Source organism: Rhinolophus ferrumequinum, chromosome 14 (genome assembly GCF_004115265.2).
Source record: "Rhinolophus ferrumequinum isolate MPI-CBG mRhiFer1 chromosome 14, mRhiFer1_v1.p, whole genome shotgun sequence".
NCBI classification, from domain to species: domain Eukaryota; kingdom Metazoa; phylum Chordata; class Mammalia; order Chiroptera; family Rhinolophidae; genus Rhinolophus; species Rhinolophus ferrumequinum.
The window spans coordinates 68,510,168-68,530,909 of NC_046297.1; the positions used below are offsets into that span (position 1 = coordinate 68,510,168).

The window sequence follows — 20,742 nt, forward strand, 5'->3', positions numbered from 1 at the left end:
TCCAAATATGGATGATGTCCTGTGCGGCCCAAATGGAGGCGTCTGTCTCTTCTGACCTGACGTAATGTCCTTCCCAGAGTCTGGCTGGCCAGCTGCCTTTTCCTCAGAAGCTCCTTGGTGCCTGAGGGCTTTTGCACTCACTGTTCACATTGCAAGAAATTGTCCGATTCCAGATCCTGGCAGAGGACACAGCTCACGGGTAACCATCACAGAGGCCAAACTTGCCTGCCGCTGCCCACCCCCTCTGTGAATAGCCATGCTCTGCGTTGTCACTTTCTGTCCCCCTCACTGGATGCTTGCTGCAGTGATCAGACATCAGTTATCCTGTATGTTTTACCTGTTTGTCATCTGGCTCTTATTAGTAAAGCGTAAAACTCCGCAGGCACTGGTCATTGTTGGTTTCTGTTTTCCACCCGGCACCTGGACCGTGCGTGCACCTCCCTCACTGTTGTAGTGGGACCGAGGGCTAGACGCAGAACTAAGTACATGCTGCGTTCATTTTGTCAGTATTTAAAAAGCAGAGCAGAGTGGTTTTGTTTCCCTCCCTCCTGCAGGCTTTTGTTCAGAAAGGGAGATGGGGGTCGATCTGGGCAGGTTTCAGTGGTGGCTGCTTTCCTGCCCGCCTCCTGCACCTGGCAAAGCAGGGATTTCAGGACTCTTCCTGGACCTTCTGTGTGAGCACCTGGGGGTGGGAGGTGCGTTTGATTCCTGCAGAAAAAGCCTTTCTGAAGGGGCCACCTCTCTTAGTTCTGGGCCTTCCAAGGCTTCGTGCTAGCCAGCCCCAGGAAGCAGTCTGTTTCTCTGCAGGTGCCTGCGCCCTCACCAGGTGTGTGCTTAGTGTTGGCCCTGGGACTTCAGCATTAACTTGCATTCCGTCCAGCTTTCTTTTTGTTTTAAGAGTGAGAGGGGTATCATTTTTCCTTGCTCTGCGTCTGAGCTCAAATGGGTAGTTCTTGAAACATGGCGGTTTTGAAAAACTTAACTAAGTCCAGAATCATAAAATCGGAAGCAGGAGAGAGTGGCGAGGCTGGAGATGGGGGCAAGGGCTGGATCAGAGTGGGCCTTTCACAGCAGGTTATTCTCAGACGGCTGGACAGTTGTAGTTTAGATGTTACAAGGTCACCTTTGTGTTAAGACCTCTCTGCTGATGGAAAGAGGTAGCCTTCTGCAGAGGACTAGGTGAGAGATGAGGATGGCCTTGGACTACAGTTGGAGGGGGGGACCGGAGAAAAGTCTGTGAGATATTTAGGAGAGAAAATTGTTAGGATGGAATTCATTGAACATTTACTAAAGGCCCTCTGTGCACAGGTGTTGGAGCAGTGGGTAAGAAAGGCCTCATCACTGCCCCCATGGAATGGATGTCAGCTTTCTGCTGGAGTCCCGGCATGGATGGCAGTGCCATGGCTGGGCTGAGATGGTTTGGATGAGTAACATTCGAAACTACGGAGGAAGAGGTTACAAGTTCAGTTTTGGTGTGAGTTAGCGGTCAACCGAACGTCTCTTTGTTAGGCTGACCAACTTCTTGGTGAGCACCCAATTAAGGGAAACCTTTTAATGGAGACAGTGCCATGTTCCGGACGCTTAGTTGTTTATGAAATGACAGCTTAACTCTAATTGTTCCCCAAGGAACAGTGTCATGTCACAAATATAGTTTAGATCAATTACACGCAGCTAGTTCAGAAGGCACTGGGTCTTTACCAACAAAGAACGTAGTTATTGGATCTTACACATTATGCAGTGAAACTCAAATATACTTATTTTATGTTGCTTTACTGTCTTCATAATCATTTGAAAGTTTTCTATTTACAATAGTAACATTTGTAATGTAATATATTTGTAATACGATAATTGGCATCTGGAGAAAAATCATTAGTCTTACAAATAACACTTTCACCTTCTATGCAAATTTATGCACACGTGAATGATGAATAAAAATGAAAGTTAAAATGTATGAAGTTCTTACTATCTATCTTGCAAACACAGTTATCGAATAAAAACCAAGTCCTGACTTAAGTCAAGAGAGACTCTATTTGAAAGGGTTATGGGAAGAGCAGGGAGAGCAGCTGTTGCGACAGGAGGCTGCCTCTGCACGTGAGCTCTCGCAGTGGCCGAGGTCACACAGCAAAGGGCTTTTCTTTCATGGGGAAATGTGAACAAGGCCAGAAAGGTGTGGGGAAGTGGGAGGAACGGGTGGAGGTGGCATGATGGGACAGTGAACCGGAGAATGTTTTACCCCGAGGCTGGTCCCTGGAAACAGGTGCCTTTCCGGAGAGTTGCATGCTGACCCAGGTTGCAGGTGTCACTGAGGCAGGGAGAAACGTAACTAAAGTTTGATCAAGTCAGGTTAAGGGGTACCTTGTGATGGATAGTGGGGACAAACAGGTCAGCTGATCTTTATTGGAGCAAAGAATGGGAATTTGGAGGGCCTCTGGCTGGCCTCCTTGCAGGCTTTACCCGAGTCACATGGGGAAGATTAGTTCTTTGCAGGAAGCCCTTTCCAAGAATGCCAAAGGGTGTGAGGATTTCTTATGGTGTTTCCAGAGCTGATGGCTCAGGTGAAATGCAGCATTGCCGCTGTGCTCAGCACTTTATCTGTTTCATCTTCATGATAACCCTGCAGTGGACTTACTGACTCTTATAAGCCGCATCGTGGTATATTCAGTGACGTTGAGGACTGGACACGCTGCTGGCACGCGGCAGGGAGGGGAAGGGAAGTGCCTGAGACACCCCCTCAGCAACTCCACAGCGAGTGGACCGTCAGCATCTCACAGAACTGGTGGCACCTCAGAGAACTGTGCTGCCTAAGCCACTTATTTTTTATATCACCTAGAGTCCAAAATATCTACTCAGCTCATGCGTTCCATAGGCCTTTTCTTGTTGCAAGTACCGGCCACTAGGGAGTGCTATAGAATCCATGGAGGAACCGAACTTGAAAACTGAGAGGACAGGAAAAGGACTTTAAGCCTGAGAAATAGTAACGAAAGTCTCTGGCCCCTCTTCTTACAAGGGTTTCCTAACGGGGCACACCTGGTATTTTACAGAACACTTCTGCACTGTGAAGGGCAGTCCCATCCGTTGTTGACGAGTGACACCCTAGGCTTTTGCCCACCAAGTGCCAGGAGGGACCCACAATCATGTGACCACCAAACATGCTTCATATTTCCACATGACCCCCCTCCCCCGCAGGGAGGTGATGCGATCTGCCTTTGAGGACCCGACCCCTGGACCACACTGCCACTGCTGAGTCAGCTCTGAGGGCATTCGGTTGTCCCCATGCTCAGTTCTAAACCTCAGGCTCTCCTGACTTCCAGGCGAAGTTCAACCCCCTGACCAGCCTGGGGCCCTGGGCATGGTTGTGTTGTCTCAGTGTGGTGACTCCCTTGGGAGCCTCATGGATGAAGGGAGTCAGTTCTCGGTAAACCCTGGGTATTGCTCTCACAAAATTATATATCTCCACAATAGTCAAGTCGATCGATGTGTTATTTACTAATTTGGCCTAGAGTTTGCACAGTCGACGGGCTGCTCTGGTAGGTGATTTTTATGCATTTTTGTATTTAATTGATACGACAGGCACCCCCAATAGGTAGCAGGATCCCTGTGCTGTACATGAGGGCCAGACTCATGAGGGTTCACTTGACTAGGGAGATACAACTAACATGTGACACATGGTTGGCCAAAGAAGGGCATTAAAAGGGCTTCCGATTGTCAAAGTATTTCATATGCTTTTTGTGAACAAAATACTAAGAGAAGTGAAATGGAGAAAGGAAACTAAAAGCATTTCAAATTACATAAAATCTTCTTCTTTCTTATATAGAATCCTGTGTTTTTAGATTTTGTCAAGTGACCTTGAGTAAATCATATCACTCTGTGGACTTCAGTTTCCTCAGAATAAAATAGGACGTTTGGACTGGATGACTTCTAAGGTCTCTTAAGAGTTATTAATTGGGGGAATGTGTAACTATTAAAGATATTATGTAAATGTGCCTGTTTGACCACGTAAATTCATTTTTATGCTATCCTTGATACCCTCTAAAATGAATACAAATGAATTTAAAAGGCACAAATCCATGAAGCTAAGAATGAGCGTGTGAGATAACAATAGGCATATGATGTCAGTAAAATTTTGGTAGCTGCAAAATAAATGGGTCAATGGTGATGCCATAGGAAATCAGAGAAAGCCGCGTCCTGAGCTTAAAGGGGGAGAGACAGTCAACCAGGACTGTGCTCGTTAGTGTGGGGAGACCTTGGGGAGACTCGGGAATTTGCTAAGAAGGTGGGTTTACCGGGTAGAACTGAAAAGAGGGGACTTGGATGAAAGGTTGTGTGGGAAGTAGTTAAGACCACCTACCGGATGCTGTTCCCAGCTGATACAACCAGGCGGCTGCCTTTCTTAACCTCGCAACAGACTAAAGGATTCCTGCAGAGGCCGAATCAGAGAAGCCTCCGGCTCTGAGATCCAGGTAGATACAGCCGAGGGCTGCAGTGCGATGCCACACTAGATGAGGGAATTACTTCCTTTATAAATAAAGGTGTGTGTGCTTTCTGAGGGGTTTTCAGAATCCTGGCAGCCAGCCTTCTCCCTCCTCTTAGGAGACTGGGAATTCCTCTTCCGGAAAATGCCTCCTCGCCCAAGAGAAAAGAAATACGGATCCTGGGGTTTGAGCAGGTATTGATGGAAAAACTGGGCTGCCATATTGTAGCGAGTTGTCAGATCCGATTGTTACATCCTATGTATGAAAGCAGAACTTCCGGTCAGCATTTCAAAGCCTCAGTCTAAATTTTTAAGAACATGTAGCAGAGGATTACCAGTCGTCTGAGGAATGCCCACTGCTGTAGAAAGGGACCAAGTCTCAAACATGGGGGGTAAAGGCCATTATCATTAGTAAGTATCCTCAGAAATATAAAAACTTATATTGCTTCCATATGTTTTTTAAAAGGCCATTAAAATGAATAAAGATAAGAAAATACTACTAGTAGTTAAACAGCTGGTAGCAGAAATGAAAGAATCAACAGCTATGGATGCTTAATGTAATCAAAGCTCCCAGAAAGTAGAAAGAGAAGATGAAAGAAAAAGAGAAGAAAAATAAGACATGCTTAGAGACCCAACTCAGGGGGTCCGATATCCAAATAGAAATTCCAAAATGATGAAGGAGAGGAAATGGGGAACAAGAAAAAGGCAGGGGTGGGTGGGCTGAGACGCTGATTATTTTTCCCCCACCTTGTAGTAGTATTTGGCATTTTCAACTGTGTATTCCTTTCATATTTTTAAAAGTAATTTACTTGAAATTAAATTTTCAAAAGCAAAAATATAATTTTATGTGAAGGTTAAAAATATATACTTGAGTCTTGTCGAAGACCAATAAAATTAAAAGTGGGCAAGGAAAAAAAAATTTGATTTTTTTTTAAAGTACATATTTCAGGAAAATTACTTCAATTATCATAGGTTAGACAAATAAGAACATTTTTCTCTTAAAAACAGCAACAACACATCAGTGGTGGCATAGATCATGAAAGATAGCTGGTGTCAAAACAGCAACTTTACAAGTTTGTAATCAAGAATTTTGCCTCGGAGAACAGTTTGTGTAATAAACAAGACTGTCTTTCTATTTGATAGCAAGAAGTATTCTCGGTTTACCTTAATTATAGTAAGGCTTTTAAAAGTTGTGTGAAATTTCTAATAATAATTTTCTCCTTCAAGATACATTTATTGAGTTTCTATTTTGTGCCAAACATCGTTCTAAATTATTGATTTATATGGGCCCATTTAATCCTCAGAGCAGCCCCAGGAGGGTAGTCATATAGTCATTTCTCATTCCCATTTTTTAGATGAGGATGCTGAAGTGTGGAGAGGTTAGATAACCTGCCGGGGGTTACCAGCTGAACAATGAAAAAGCCAGGTTTTAAATCCATGGCTGTCTAGCCTCAGAGTCCATACTCTTAATTAATTCACTTCTGCTCTGCTTGTTAAATAAAGAACCCTGAGCATCTAAGCTGAATAAAGTATCCACGTTCCCGTAGCTAGTTCTTTAGAAGAAAATAGATGGGATTTTGCTGGAAAGCTTTTGTCAGCCACTGAATGTGTAAGAACTCATCTAGGTCAGTGCTCATTGGTTGACCATCCAAGGCTTAAGTGCTGACCCCATAGAAGAACCCAGACACTCCGTGATGACCGGGCGAGTGCACAGTGCAGGACACTCTATGTCGTTTTTCTCACCTGGATTCTAATCCTGGCACTGTTCATGGTTGGTATTGATTGTATGGAAATTGTCAAGGAAGTTAACCACATTTACAGCTGAAATATAGCCATCACTGAAGTGATTGGTATAAATATCTTTTTTAAAAAAAACTTTGCAATTTTTAGCCTTGTTTTTATTATGGTTTGTGGTTCATGTAGCAGGAACTTAACTATTTGTCATTAATCAATGATGTGTAGTGTATGCTACAGTGTTTCCTAATACTCAAGGTTAAGAAATGACTTTCAGATATGAATGTTACAAATCTGGTTGGTCTGTTTGTTTTTCCTAGTTCAACTTTGTGGGGAAACTTTTGGGTCCTCGTGGCAATTCTCTGAAGCGTTTACAAGAAGAAACCTTGACAAAAATGTCCATCCTTGGAAAAGGGTCCATGAGAGACAAGGCAAAGGTAATGCTGTTGGCAGTGGCTACTTTTTCAGTCATTACATGATGTACTTTTAGATCACCCATTTTATTAATACATATTGCATAAAAGCTAACTAGAATCTCAAATTATAGTATAAAATGATGGATTTATGATACTGTTTAGAAAATTGGGGCACTCTGGCCAATTTCAGAATGGGTAGTATTTTAAATCTACATCTATAACTATTACATTCGTTTATTAAATAAAATAGTAGTACCCGTGGCTTTGATTCTAGAAGCAATATGTTTTACCTTGCAGAAAGTTCAGTGATACCGAAATTATCATGAAAAGAAATAAAAGCTATCTGTAGTCTTACCATCATTGTCTGCATTTTAGAGTAGTTCCTTGAGGTCTTTTTCTATGCCTGTGTTTCACATAGTTGAATGTATAAAGTACATACTTGCATTTGCCCTTTCTGCCCTTCATTTGATATTCTATGTATTGTATCAAGTTAAAATTGATTGGGAATTTTTTAATAATTGCTTACACATAGTTGTTCTACTTGGATGTATTCGCATTAACTGCTTCCTTTTTTAATAAGCTGAAATTACTGAGTTTATTTTTATTGATCACTTTCTTAAATATGCCAATTCTGAGGGAAATTTTCACATTTCATAATGTGTTGTCACTTATGTTGTTCTCTGTTATCACTTTGTTGTTCTTTTATTGCTAAAAGATTTGTATTACTAAGAACCAAATTTACATTTAATGATCACGCACCGTGAAATGTTGAACAATGATTGTGTCAGAGAAGAAAGTTATTTAGACAAAATTCAGCCTCCTCACAAAAAAATATACAAATATATAAAAATAAAAAAATAGTCTATCTAAGTAATAGCTTTCATAATAAAAGTAGCCATTATTTGTTTATTGAACAGCAGCCACTGTGACTCAGGCACCATGTGAGACGTTTTACATGCATTGCTCTGTATTATCATTGGAAAAATGATGGGAGATAAACATAATTTTAAAAGAAATTTTTATATGTAGGAAAACAGATTCAGAGAACTTAAGTGTATTTTTCCGGGTTAATTAGTGAGGTTCATAATATTATTTGGTTAAAACATGGCTTTGTATTAGACTCACATGGGATGCTGTTTAAAAATACAGATTCCCAGTCCCCAACCTATTTGGGGTGGAGCCTTAAAATGAATTTTCAATCGGTGTTTGAAATGGTTCTAATTCACGGCTAGATTAGCACTAAGCATTGCTGTCTCAAATGATGTCACTTTGATTCCCTGCCTCATCTGTTCTGGTAGTCGGAGAAAATGCAGCCTTATGTTGGTCAGTTGGTCAGAAATGATGTGTATCTTGTAGGAGAGCCTCCCACCCTTCCCCATATTTTGATGACGTCTTCGATAAGGCCGTCAGGTGATGGGGTACCTGACACGACCGATGAAACTCACGGACATTGTGCTGCTTAGTTTGCTTGTTGTTAATGGAGTTGGTCAGTCGGAAGCATGTTTGGTGTCACTTGGTGGCAGGGATCAGGGCATCCCCAGACAGTTTTACAGGAGAGCAGGAAGTGGGGAAGGCCTGTCGTTACCTGGATGACATGTCCAAGTAACAGCAAGTGCCCGGCTGTCCGTATAAAGAAAGGGAACCTAAATATTGTCAGCTTGCTATCAGCGCTTGGTGGTCCTTCCAGATCAATCACGTTGTCATTTCAAGGGCTGGTGGTAGTTCTCTGCTGTGGCACATGGGACACTCAGTCGTGGCAGTAGCCAGTCATCCTTTTTGAGAGAAGTCTATTGGGAAGTAACGCGTAAGCTCTCTCCGCATCACCACGGGCACTTTGTTGATGAGTCCCCTGAGTAACAGAGGTGGCTGGGGAATGAGGTGCTTTGGATCTGCTACAGTCGGTCCTCTTGGCTACCTGGTCCCTGAGTGTCTGCTTCGCGTTACCTGGGGCACCCTGTTCGTACACACGTGGGCCTCTTTCCGAGACCGCTTACCACCCAGTCACTGATGCGCTCATTTCTATGTCCTGGCCCACATCAGTCAGTGAATCGCTGTGGGGATTCCAAGTGGCTGATCATTTATCTTCCATCAAGACAACCAGGAACTGGGGGAATAGCGTACACTGGGGGTTACAGTCCACTGAACCCACTGTCAGTGGAGCAGACCCCAGAAGCCCCGCCCCCGGATGGCCTTCCGCAGGTACTACTGGTGTCCCATCTGCTGTGCTGTAATCAGACCCTCACTGCCTGACTACATTTGAGCCTTTTTACTAGTTTAATGTTTGTCTACAGAAATTCTGAGTTAATAATGTGCTTATTTCTAAAGAGATTCCATTACTTTGTATTAAAATCTCATCCTTTTAGGTTTTCAAAGTGTTCACTATTTAAAGTCCAATGTGAACATAATTCACTTTCTTCTTGTATTTGCTACACTGATAAAATTATGGGAGTCATGACTGATGTGTGCTAGCTGTTTACATGGCGTAATAAGCACCAGAGTGCTATGGTTTGTTGAGTCCTCAATTTGTGCCAAACATCATGCTGCGCGTTTCACCTACATCCTCTATGTTACAGAGTACTCGAAGAATCAATACTATCGTTGTTTAATAGTAATTATCATTATTATGATCATTATGGCTGTATTCATCATTTACCGAGTGCTTATTATATGTCAGACATAAACCTAAAGACTTTTTCTGTCTTTATTATTATAATTCCTTTATCACTAATCTCTCCTAATTACTGTTACAGTAACTCCTTTCTCACTACGACAGCCCTGTGAGCAGTAGGTGCTGTTCTGTTACCACCATTTAAAATCACCCCTGCCAGGTGAGGAGGAATTAACCTGCCCAAAGTTATACAGTCCGGGTTGGATTTCAGATTTGAATGCCGGACGTCAAAGTCTGTGTTCTTCCCCACACACCACGTCGCCTCTCCTCATTCACCATGAAATGGACTGGGAACAACGACTCCCTCTGTGGAATCGTGTCACACCTGTGGTTTTGAGAAGAAAGCCTCCCTGTTCTGTCCTAAGTTTGTGATAGAAATGAAAATGCTTGACTAGGAATCAACAATTATGATCTCATTAAAATTATTATTTTGATACATATTAGAAAAAGATAAGAACTGTTTCAGTAGTCCATGCTTTCAAAGATGAACTGGGAAAAAAAAAAAAAAAAGATGAACTCCTGTGCATAGAATCCAGTTTATAAAGCTTCAGCTATAAAAGGCAGAGTATCAGACCAAATGATTGAAAATGTTCTGATGAGAACAATGAATGGTCTACAGTTGGCAAAAAGAATGGTACTTTCTATACTCAAGACAAATTTCAAAGAAACTGCATAGGATATTACGGTAGCATATATTTGTTCCATCTCTAATTATTTTTCTTGTTTTCTGTCACTTTCTGACCCACTTTCCATACATGTGAAGGAAACTAGCATTTATTGAGTGCCTACCAAGTGTACGGCAGTGTACTGGACGGTATATCCACTATCTCTTTTGCTGGGCGTGTACATAAAGCTGGTCCTTTCGTCTTCTCACTGGCCCTGCTTTAATAACACCCAACTGATTTTGCAAATGAAATGTTTGATTACATATAATCTGTCTAAACTCACACACCTGGTGATCAGCATAGATGAGATTCAGGTGTATCTGACTCAGAATCCCATTCCCTCGTCATGTTGATACCTCTTTTCTTTGTAAGAATTCAAATTAGTTAAGTAACAAAAGTTGAAGCCTTAAAGGGTGAAGTCAGAGGTTTTTATGCCTCCTTGGTCGTTAGGCCAATGCTGGAATTAAACGGTGTTGCCAGGAGTTCTGGGCTTCTCCCTCATGAGGTAGGTGTTTCTGGAGAGGTGAGGAAGAGTCCGTACCTTTTGGACATCACTTTAGATGTAGGTCCCCACTCATCTTAATCTGTCTGATTTTAATGTTGGAAACTAAGACTGTTCAAAGACCCAGATTCGGTAACTGCCGCCCTAATGGAAGCTAGCTAGGAAAAGATAATGGAGCAAAATCAGTCGTCCTTTAATTATCTGGGTGTTTTTTCCTCCTAATTCCCCCCCTGAATTTCATGGTATAGACAACAACAAAAAAGTTGAAAATGCTTATCATAATTATGTAAAATCATGCAGTAAAGTCTGTCATTCATATTGTTCATTGTTTTATCCTCAGATAGAGTCTAGTGCCTGGCACGTAGAAATGCTTTTTGAATGATATATGAGTAGCAAACCAACATAGAAGTGAATGAATGATGTTTAGTCATTTATTCAATAAGTGTCTGTTGAGCACCTGCTCTGTACCACGTGCTTGGCTAGACTAGTGGAATACAGCACGGAATGACACAGTCATGGTGTGAGTTCCACGCTGATCACCTCAGTGAGACAAAATGGAAAATGGGCAAGTAACCAATGAGGTCCTTTAGCTATTTTAGATTGGGGGTAAGTACTTTCTAATAGCACTGCAGGCACGCAGCAAACCAGTGCGGAAGGGAGCTTGGTGGCTTAGCCAGTCCGAGACTCCAAGAGGTCTGTGCAGCACTTTTGGGGGGGCTGAGCGAGGGAGACTCCGAGGAGGAAAGGGAGCCAGAGCGAAGGGCAGAGGGCAGATGGCTAGACGCCCAGGCCAGAGGCAGCAGGAAGCCTTTGAGTTTTCATAAAGGCCTGGGAGTTGCGGGATCAGATTTATATTTTAAACTTTCTTCCTTAGGTGGCGTTTGCTGTTGATTGACTCTTCTGTGACAACCAAATGCCAGATAAGCTGGGGTAGTTTCTCTTTTCTTTTCCTCTTCTTATAACGACACATTCTTAAACATGGCTTTGCTTTCTGCAGGAAGAAGAGTTGAGGAAAAGTGGAGAAGCAAAGTACTTCCACCTCAATGATGACCTCCATGTTCTCATTGAGGTTTTTGCCCCGCCAGCGGAAGCGTATGCCCGGATGGGGCATGCCTTGGAAGAAATCAAGAAGTTCCTCATTCCTGTTAGTACAGCTTTTCCTGATAGTTCATTTGTACTTTAAAGTCTTTCCTTTATTTTAATCCTTGATCATTCTGATCAGGAATTGTCACTTGCGTAGCACGTTATCTAGTGAAAAGCTTCATGGACGCCATTGCAAGTAGACCTCACCGTGTCCCTGTGAATTACTTGGCATTATTCCTTCTTTATGTCTGAGGTGACAGATTTTTAAAGAGACTGAATACTACTGCTGAGGGTACATGGCTAAGAACATTGAAGACCACAGTCACTTGTCCAAGTTGTGGGACTCCGAGCCCTAAACCCATTGGTGACACTAAAATCACCTCATGAATCCATTGTTCTCCAACACAAACTCAGTAGTGCTCTCTGTGAATTTTTGAATAGGGCCTCAGTTCAATTATTTTCCCATGAATCTGTTTTGAACTGCATACAATTTTGTGTCACACCTCCTACCACTTTGCAACAGGGCAGATATTTGGCATTTATGTAGCACATTTTATTTGGAATGTGCTTTACAAATAACCTATTAATCTTCACACATTTTTTTAGTAAAATGGTAGGGAACATATGTATCAGTTTTTGGTTTTGTTTTGTTTTTTTAATTGAAATTTATTTGGGTGACAATAGTCAACAAAACTGCAAAGGTTTCAAGTGTACAATTCTATAACACATCATCTATATATCGCATTATGTGCTCACCTCCCAGAGTCAGTTCTCCTTCCATCACCATATATTTGACCTCTTTTTCCCTCTTCTCCCATTTCCCTCCCCCCCTTACCATCTACTAACAACTAAACTGTTGTCTGTGTTTATGAGTTGTTGTTCCTTTATTTGTTTGTCTTGTTCTTTTGTCACTTTCAGTTTTATGTCCCACACAAACCCACATATGGTCCTCGACTTTTTCTGTCTGACTTATTTTGCTTAGCATGATAATCTCAAGGTTCATCCATGTTGTTGCAAATGGCACTATTTCATCTTTTCTTATGGCAGACTCGTATTCCATTGTATATATGTGCCACATCTTCTTTATCCAATCATCTATCGAAGGACACTTTGGTTGTTTCCATGTCTTGGCCACCGTAAATAATGCTGCAAGGAACATTGGAGTAATAGGCTGAAAGAGTGAGAGATTCAGATGACTCTTCTGAGGTCACAATACCCTAAATAAGTTAGAGAAAGAATCTATATTTACAGTCAAACCTAGACTCCTCATCTTGAGCCTTTCCTGCTGATCCTAGTGACTTGAAGTTCTCTTCATTTTCCTTTCCTTCCTCCTACTCTGCGAGTGTTGGGTCATTAGGATTTTAGCGTCATTCGTGATTGGTGTTTCTATTATTTTTCTTACTCTACTAGCAAGCTTCAAGTCATGTTTTTGCATTCTGCTTTTGAAAAGTAAGGAAGAGACAGTGTATTTTTAAAATGAATTTACTAAACTTATTTCATATTTTTAATTGTAAATAACTCGGGGAAAATGTCTCTCCTAAATCTTTTATTCAAACGCAGATATGCTTATGTTTCTTCTGTCATAAAATCACCCTTTTCTCTCTCAAACTCCAGCCCTTCTCTCTGCATCTTTGGAAGAAGCTGCCTGCCTTTACTGTGTCTGCGACTTACTCACAGTTACTCTTCATCCCACAGAAATGCATTCCAGAACCACCCTTCTTTTGCCAAAATTACTATTTCTGAAATCAGTAATGCCTTTATTGTTAGTGAATCCCATGGAATTAGGACTTGGCTGCTTGACAGAATGAATGCAACACTGATTTCCTGTGGCTTTCAGAATACGATTGCTTCCTTATCCTGCTCAGGGTCCTGTACACTTTTTGGTCCCCTTCGTGTAGCCTTTGTCCTCCTGCTGTTAATGTTATGTTCGTGTTCACAGCCATTCCTGAGCCCTTGCCTCGCTCTAGCAATGTCTCGCCCCCAGCAATCCTGCTCATTGCTGGCCTTCGTGTACAAATAAATTTTGGGGCTAGGGGTTCCCACAGCCACCTTCAAGCCTAACAATTCTCTAAAAGGACTCACAGGACTCAGAAATTCTATTATACTCTATGATTATGGCTTATTTCAACAAAAGGATATGAATCAGAATCTGGGAAATTCATAAGTATGTAGAAATGAAAGAACATAATCAAACTAATCATTAGATCAAAATAGAAATCCACACGGAAAATCAGAAAATGCCCTGAGATGAATTAAAATGGATACGCAACACACCAGTATTTCCAGGATGCATGTTGGTCAGTGCTTAGAGGAAAATGTATAGTTTTAAATGCCTATATTTAAAAAAAAAAATAAAGGATTTCAAATGCATAACCAAAACTTTCATCTTTAGGGAAAAAAAACAAAGCAAGAAGAAAAATAATAATAAACATTAGACCAGAAATAAGTGAAATAGAGAACAGAAAATAGAGAAGAATCAATGAAATCAAAAGCTAGTTAAGATCAACAAAACTGAAAGCTTTCATTTCTACGTATTTATGAACTTCCCTGATTTCCTTCTTTAATGGATTTCTAATTCATTCCATTGTGGTCAAAGAATGTCCTTTGTTTGATTTTGGTACTTGAAACATTTTTGAGGCTTGTGTTAGGGCCCAGCGTGTGGTCTAGCCTAGAGAATATTCCGTGTGCACTTGAGAAGTGTGTGTTTTGGGGTGTGGTGCTTTATCGATCTCTGCTTCCAGTCTGTTATCCAGGTACACTAATGCTAGAGTGATCTTTCCAAAACACAAACCTAAATATGCAACTCCCCTCTTTAAAACAATGAAATGCTTTTTAGTGCCCTTAATTTTGAACATTTCACGTTGTATTTAAAATGACTAAAGGCTTTGCATGATTTGACCTTGGCTTTACCTCCACTTTGAAGCCCCAATCCCCACCTCAAATTGTTTTTGTAATTCAACCATGTAGCACTCCTTTCTTTTTCCCCGGGCACACCATTTCTTTGGTCTTATTACATGCTTTTCCCGCGGTCTGGAATACTTTGCTGCCCCTCCTCTAGTTATTAGTTCACTCATCCTTAGATGACACTTCTTGTACAGACACTTCTTGTACTCCCCACAGCTGAGTTAGATGACTTTCCTTTTTGAACATTTAGACCTAAACTTTCCTTTTATCACAAAGCATCACACTTTTATTTATTCATTACACATCTTTCTTGACTCAAGCAGAAAGATGGGGTATAAGGAATGGGGAGGACTCAAAGATAACTTCCAGAGTTTCTCAGTTGGCTATTTGGATGAGATGATGTATTCAGTTTTGTAAATGTTGAATTCCTTACTTGTGTCGTTAGCCAAATAGAAATGTACAGAAATAATGTGACCACATGGTTCTTGATTTCAGTCAATCTGTCGTGGTGTGTGTGTGTCTTCTTCCTTTGTTAGATCGTGAGTTCTTTGGTTATAGAGACCATGGCTGGCTCCTCTCTTTTTTCTGTTACGTGGCACATCATAGATATTCAGTAACTACTAACTGAGTTGTAAATAGCAATGCCCATATTTCTGTTATATGGTATTTTAATTTTATTATAAATGTTTCACTTGGAAAAATCATGCCCGGGGAAAGGAGTTATGGCTGATTATAGAAAATTTTAGTTTTGGGGAAAAAATACTGTGTTTTTTTCTCCTTTTTACAATAATTTATTGATAACGTTTTTGTTTTAACAAACTCAAATCTTGTTTTACGAATTAAACTATTGTCATAACCCTTTTTATTTCTATTAAAAGAGTTTGCTTCTTGTTCTAAATACTTTTGTATTTTTGACATGAGATGAATTACGCCATCTTCCGTCTTCTCTGTAGGACTATAATGATGAAATCAGGCAAGCACAGCTCCAGGAATTAACATATTTGAATGGTGGTTCAGAAAATGCAGATGTACCGGTTGTCCGAGGGAAATCCACCTTACGTACAAGAGGTGTACCAACTCAAACAATAACCAGGTAGGCGTGATTAATTGACTTATTTTGTTGTTAGAGTAGGGTACCGTGACAACAATTTTAATGTTTCCTCCATTTATAGTCAGACAGCTCTATCAGTGTATTAGTGGTTTTCTTTAATCACCTCTTCCATCCTTCCTAATCTAATCCGTACCACTCTTCCAGTTTTTATTTACAATCTTAATGATCTTTTAAAATTAAATTAGATTTTATCTTCTCCCTGCCTACAATCCTTCAGTGTAAGGTAATCATTTGTAGTTTCCTTTGCAGCTAGAAGAAAACCCACACTTCCTGACACACGCTTCCGCCACCTGGCACTGTCTACCACTTTCTGACTTTCTACCTTGCCATTTTCAGCACTCCAGCCAGCCTGGTCCAAAGGCTTTCTGTCCTTAAACAGGCAGAGCCCATTTCTTCCCACATCCTTTGTGTCACTCTTCCTTCTCCTGGGAATGCCTGGTCTCTAGTCATCTAGCTAAGTGGTACCCTCTCAGCCCTGCTTTCTCTGGACACACAGGCACCTTTCCTGACGGCTCTGTTGAAAGCAGACATCTCCTAGTCCAGGACTGGTCCACAACACTCTGTCTTCATTACTTTGTAGCACTCATCAAACTGAATTTACCTTTGTTATTTGTTCACTTTTTCACTGTTTTCTCCTCATTATAACGTAAACTCATGAAGGCCCGCGTACGCGTCCCCAGTACCTGACATACAGTAATCACTCAGTAAAAACTGTTGAGTGAATGCAGTACAATAGCAGATCCTTGAGGCTCTTTCTGATCCAGTGTTGACCATTTACGGTATTTTTTGTTAATGTAGTTCTTTTCTGTCACATGATTGAATTAGCTTTGTGGTCACAAGGATGTCACCACTTTGGAATTTCACAGAGGAACAAGTTATTCCTGGAATCTTCACAAATGTCCCCCACTGTTACCCCTTCAGGATACCTTTCTGCTAAAACTAAATCCTGCATAATAACAGCCTCAATAAAATCTTTTCAGTGTCAAATGAGGGAACTAAACTTAGACTTTTTTGTTTGTTTGTTTGTTTATTTTTTTATTTTTTTTATTTTTTATTTAGGAGCCGAGGACGTTTCTATCCTTCCAGTCTGCCCTGTGTAGTGCTTCCAGACAGCACTGCTGTGACTCGTCGTCTCCCTAACTCCTTCCACAGGCCCCAGCAGACAGGGAATTAGGGAAGCAACAGATGTGGACTTGAGGCCACTCCAGGAAACTCACGTTTTGTTTTGTTTTGTTTCTCTCAGTAGGTCTTCCCCCCATGCTTTACCTGCTGCTCTGATCTGGGCCAGACAGTTTTGAACCCTCAAGGGTGCTCCTTTCAAAACAGCTGGCTCGTTCTGTGTCATTTGTCCCCTGGCCTTTCTCTGGCCCTTTCTCCCACATAGCGGGTCATCCTCTGTCCCTGAGTTTGACACCAGAAGCAGCAGGAAGAAAAGTGAACATAGCAGATAAAATCTGCCTTTCGAAGTAGTAAATAAATGCGTCTTCACCAGAATTGGGTGCTGAATGTGGTGGTTTTGTTTTAGCTTAGGACGTTAGGCCGGCCCACTCACTCAAGGCCTTTTATCAGCTTTCATCCAACTGGGGGCATTTTTAGCTACTGTTTCTTTACATAGTTTGCCTGCCCTTTCTCGCTTCTCTTTCTTGGACTATCCCACATGTTGGATCTTATGATCGCACTTCCCACACTGTGCCAAGGTGCTGGGGTGCTGCAGCAAACTCACAGGGTTGCCCTGAGACAGGTTCACATTTCATGGGACTTGCAGGAACTGTCAGTGGGAGGTAGTCATTTATAGTTTCAACATTAGATTGTGCCCTGCTGAGTTTCATGATGTCACATCTTTGTGAAACTGGTATTTCAGCTTGTGCTGTGAGAGACAATGAGAAGCCACAGTTAACTTTGCCTGTTGGGCACTACATGGGAGAACATGGGACCCTGGCACCCTCCTTTCCTCCTCCACATTGATTTGCACGTGGTACTTACTCTCTTTGAAATGCATTATGAATGATAGCATAGATGCCAGCGGTTGTTTCTGGGACTGAAATATTTTCCTTCAGAGTGTGTGAAGTTATGAGAAATGTTATCAGGAAAACTGAATAGTTAGTATATGGGCCATAAATACAGAGGGTGCCAAAAAACTGTGTACACATTTTAAGAAAGGAAAACTATTAAAATTGCCATACTCAATATACACCGATAACAAAAGATGAATATTAAGTCACGTTTGACTTTTGCAATGACAAGAGGTGCTCAAAGTGGTTTCCATCAGTGTCCAGACACTTCTTATGATGGCGAACTACTGCTTGAGCAACGTTGACCGAAGTGTTAAGTCTCTTAAAATGTGCATATATATATATATATATATTTGGCACCCTCGGTGTTTCACCCAGCTATATTGAAAGATCTTTTTTTTCTTTATTAAGGTGAAGGTGGATATAGGAGAACGATAACATATTTCTTCTCCTACTAGACAAATTTCCAATTAAAAAGCATTTTATTGGGATGCTATTTAAATTGTGTGACTCCCTCCCAGACTCACCTTCTCAGGACGTTCTACCTCCTAAACCATCAGAACCGTCGGCCTCCTGTGCTTCTTTCTCATTCTGTGTCAGCAGCACGTGCCTTTCCTGAAAACCTAGGTGCTGATACCTGGCACGTACGCCCCATGCCGCGGGCAGAATACTGGAGGGCTTCCCTGGGAAATGAGCTTCTCTGCTTTTCTTGCCTTGAGGTCCCCAGTCCTCAGCATTCAGCATCCAGTTACTCTTTACCCAGTGCTCATGGATGGTGTATTAGCGAGCGGCCACATTGGAGTCGGTTAAGGGGAGACAAAAGGAGAAAAATATGTGGTTTGTTTTAAAAGCACCTTAATAGGCTTTAGGAAGACAACAACCGAGGCAAATAATGTTGCAGATGGTGTGAGAGCTTCTGACCGGAACTTGTAATTTAAATGCCAGCCAGAGATGGACAAATAAGAGAAGCACTTAGATGTACAATGTCAAGTGCAGCATAAAGCTGGACACATGTACCAGGCCCTTCTGTAGACTGCAGTGCCAGCTAGGGGAAAGTTTTTGACACCCGGCATGCCAGCCGATTTCTTCCTCGTCTAGTATTAGACAAGACCCACCAAGAAGCTGAGACAGATGCAGTGGGAATCTCTCCCCACCACACCCTGGGATTTCAGAAGTTTGAATGTTTTGTTTCCTCTTGAAAATCCATCAGCCTAATTCTGATGTTAAGTCATTTAATATCGCACATTTTCCTTGAGCTCATTCTGTGACAGGAATTGAAGTTGCAGAGATGCGTAAGTCATTGATCATCCTGATGTCAAGGAGTTTTAGAGGGAAATTCAGAGAAATCAGTAATTATGACTGAATGGTTTAAATAGGGGACCTGGGGTATGAGAAGGTCCCCTATTTCCTAAAGGGAAACGGAAATAGAAACAAGGGTGCAAATAGATGTGAGTGCGGTCCGTGGGTATGAACGGGCTTAGGATGAAGGTGAGAAATGATGCCAGAGGGAGGTCATCACAGGTAGAGAGGCTCAACCGCAGAAAGGGTGGGGACTGTTTATGGCTTGAAATTAGGGTGTGACACCGTGGCAACATCAGAGGGTCAAGAGTCAGCCTGGCTCTGACTGTATGGCCTCAGGGAACTTCCCTCCTAAGCCACAGTTTCCTCATCTATTACACAGAGGTAGAAAATTGAACTCATCCAAACTCTACTTAATTTTTTTAATGTCCCATTTCAAGTCCAAACAGTGTCGTGATTCATTTACAGATCACTCAAAGTGATCCTACACTCAAAGTTGAATTCTTATAGTGCAGGTATTGGATCAGTCTCTTGATATATATAGGACCTTATGCCAATCACACATCTCTCTTAAACTCCTTTGTTATCAGTTTCATTGTTGTCAGAGAGGAAGACTTGTGCTTCACAGTCCCTAAAGGAAGAAATAGGGCTGATAGTTAGAATGATAAAGATTTTGCTATTTTTGTTTTTGAGTTTAAAAAAAAGTAAAAAGTATGCTATCAGCTAGAACCATAAGTCCATGACGAATAAAAGTTCACTGGATGAAAAGAGGAGTCTCTTGTGCTTTATAAGAGATTGTACTTTCTCGCACACTGTCTTATAGTGTCAACGGTTTCACTACTCACTACTTTGTAAGTTGTTAGAGAGAAAACAAATTGCCTTGGTTCTATTTTATACTCTGTGTAGTGTAAACAGTTGCTCACTAATTTTTAAAAAATTACACTGAATATTGGATGGTTCCCAGAATAAAGAAAAGAGATAAGCAACAGGTTGCATAGCAAGTCTGTAACCTCTGGGTCTAAACCACCAACAACAGCACTTGAGAGCTTGTTGGAAATGCAGAATCTCAGTCTCCCGCTACACACAAACACCTCTGACTCAGACTCGGCCCCTTACAAGGTCCCCAAATGGTGAGGATACATAGGGAAGTGTGAGAAGCACTGCCCTAGAACCACATTTCACATGGTCCCTACAGGTGCTGGGAGCAGGAGCTGCCAGAGACATCTGTTCCGAAGTTTCGGTCTTCATCCACTCTGACAGTTTCTTACGTGTGTTCTGAGGGATTATAACTTTGGGCTGGGTTTGCCTTTTCCTTTTGTTGAGACTCTCATTCACCTGTCAGCCTCTGGCAAGAAAAAAGTCTCAAAATGATGAAGCTCCACTCTCTGAAAAACACAGAGATGAAGAAAAGTTGTCAGATGCATTAGGGATTCTCTAGGGAAAATAAATGACCCCTCAGGCCGTTATTGCTTCAGACGCAGACCTCCCATCGATCCCAGTATACGTGCACTCTTACTCTACGCGACTGCGTTACTGGTGCTAAATGTATAAAATACACATAAATGTGCTGTTGCTACATGTATAACGTGAGGACTGATGTGAGCTGTACCTTCTGTCTGCTGTCTGTCCTCATTCTTCAGCAAGCAGCCGAAAGGAAGGTATCAGGGCAGCATCGAAGAAGTCTACATAATAATTACCACATACCTAGTGCCTGTTCTAGCTTAGGTGTGTTTATATCCTGTGTGCAAACCTCACAGCTATTTTGCAAGAGCTAGATTTCATTAGCCCCGTTTTACAGCCACACTAACACGCCTGATCAACACCATTCCCGTGGAATTTCAAACACTTAAAAATGAATCGTCAAAGGAGCTTTTATA

The 20,742-nt window shown here is 41.6% G+C and overlaps 1 protein-coding gene across 5 annotated transcripts in view; it reads left to right on the forward strand.

The window, feature by feature from the left end:
- The window catches only part of KHDRBS3 (KH RNA binding domain containing, signal transduction associated 3), a 155,545-nt gene that overhangs the window by 60,370 nt on the left and 74,433 nt on the right, over window positions 1-20,742 (forward strand). For all 5 annotated transcript variants that reach the window (XR_004425026.1, XM_033126921.1, XM_033126924.1 and 2 more), the window contains 3 exons: window positions 6,526-6,642; window positions 11,454-11,600; window positions 15,397-15,536. Coding sequence is in view for 4 of the 5 variants with exons in the window: in XM_033126921.1 (XP_032982812.1) it covers window positions 6,526-6,642; window positions 11,454-11,600; window positions 15,397-15,536 (404 nt within the window). In the remaining variant the exon portion in view is untranslated. The remainder of the gene's footprint in view (window positions 1-6,525; window positions 6,643-11,453; window positions 11,601-15,396; window positions 15,537-20,742) is intronic.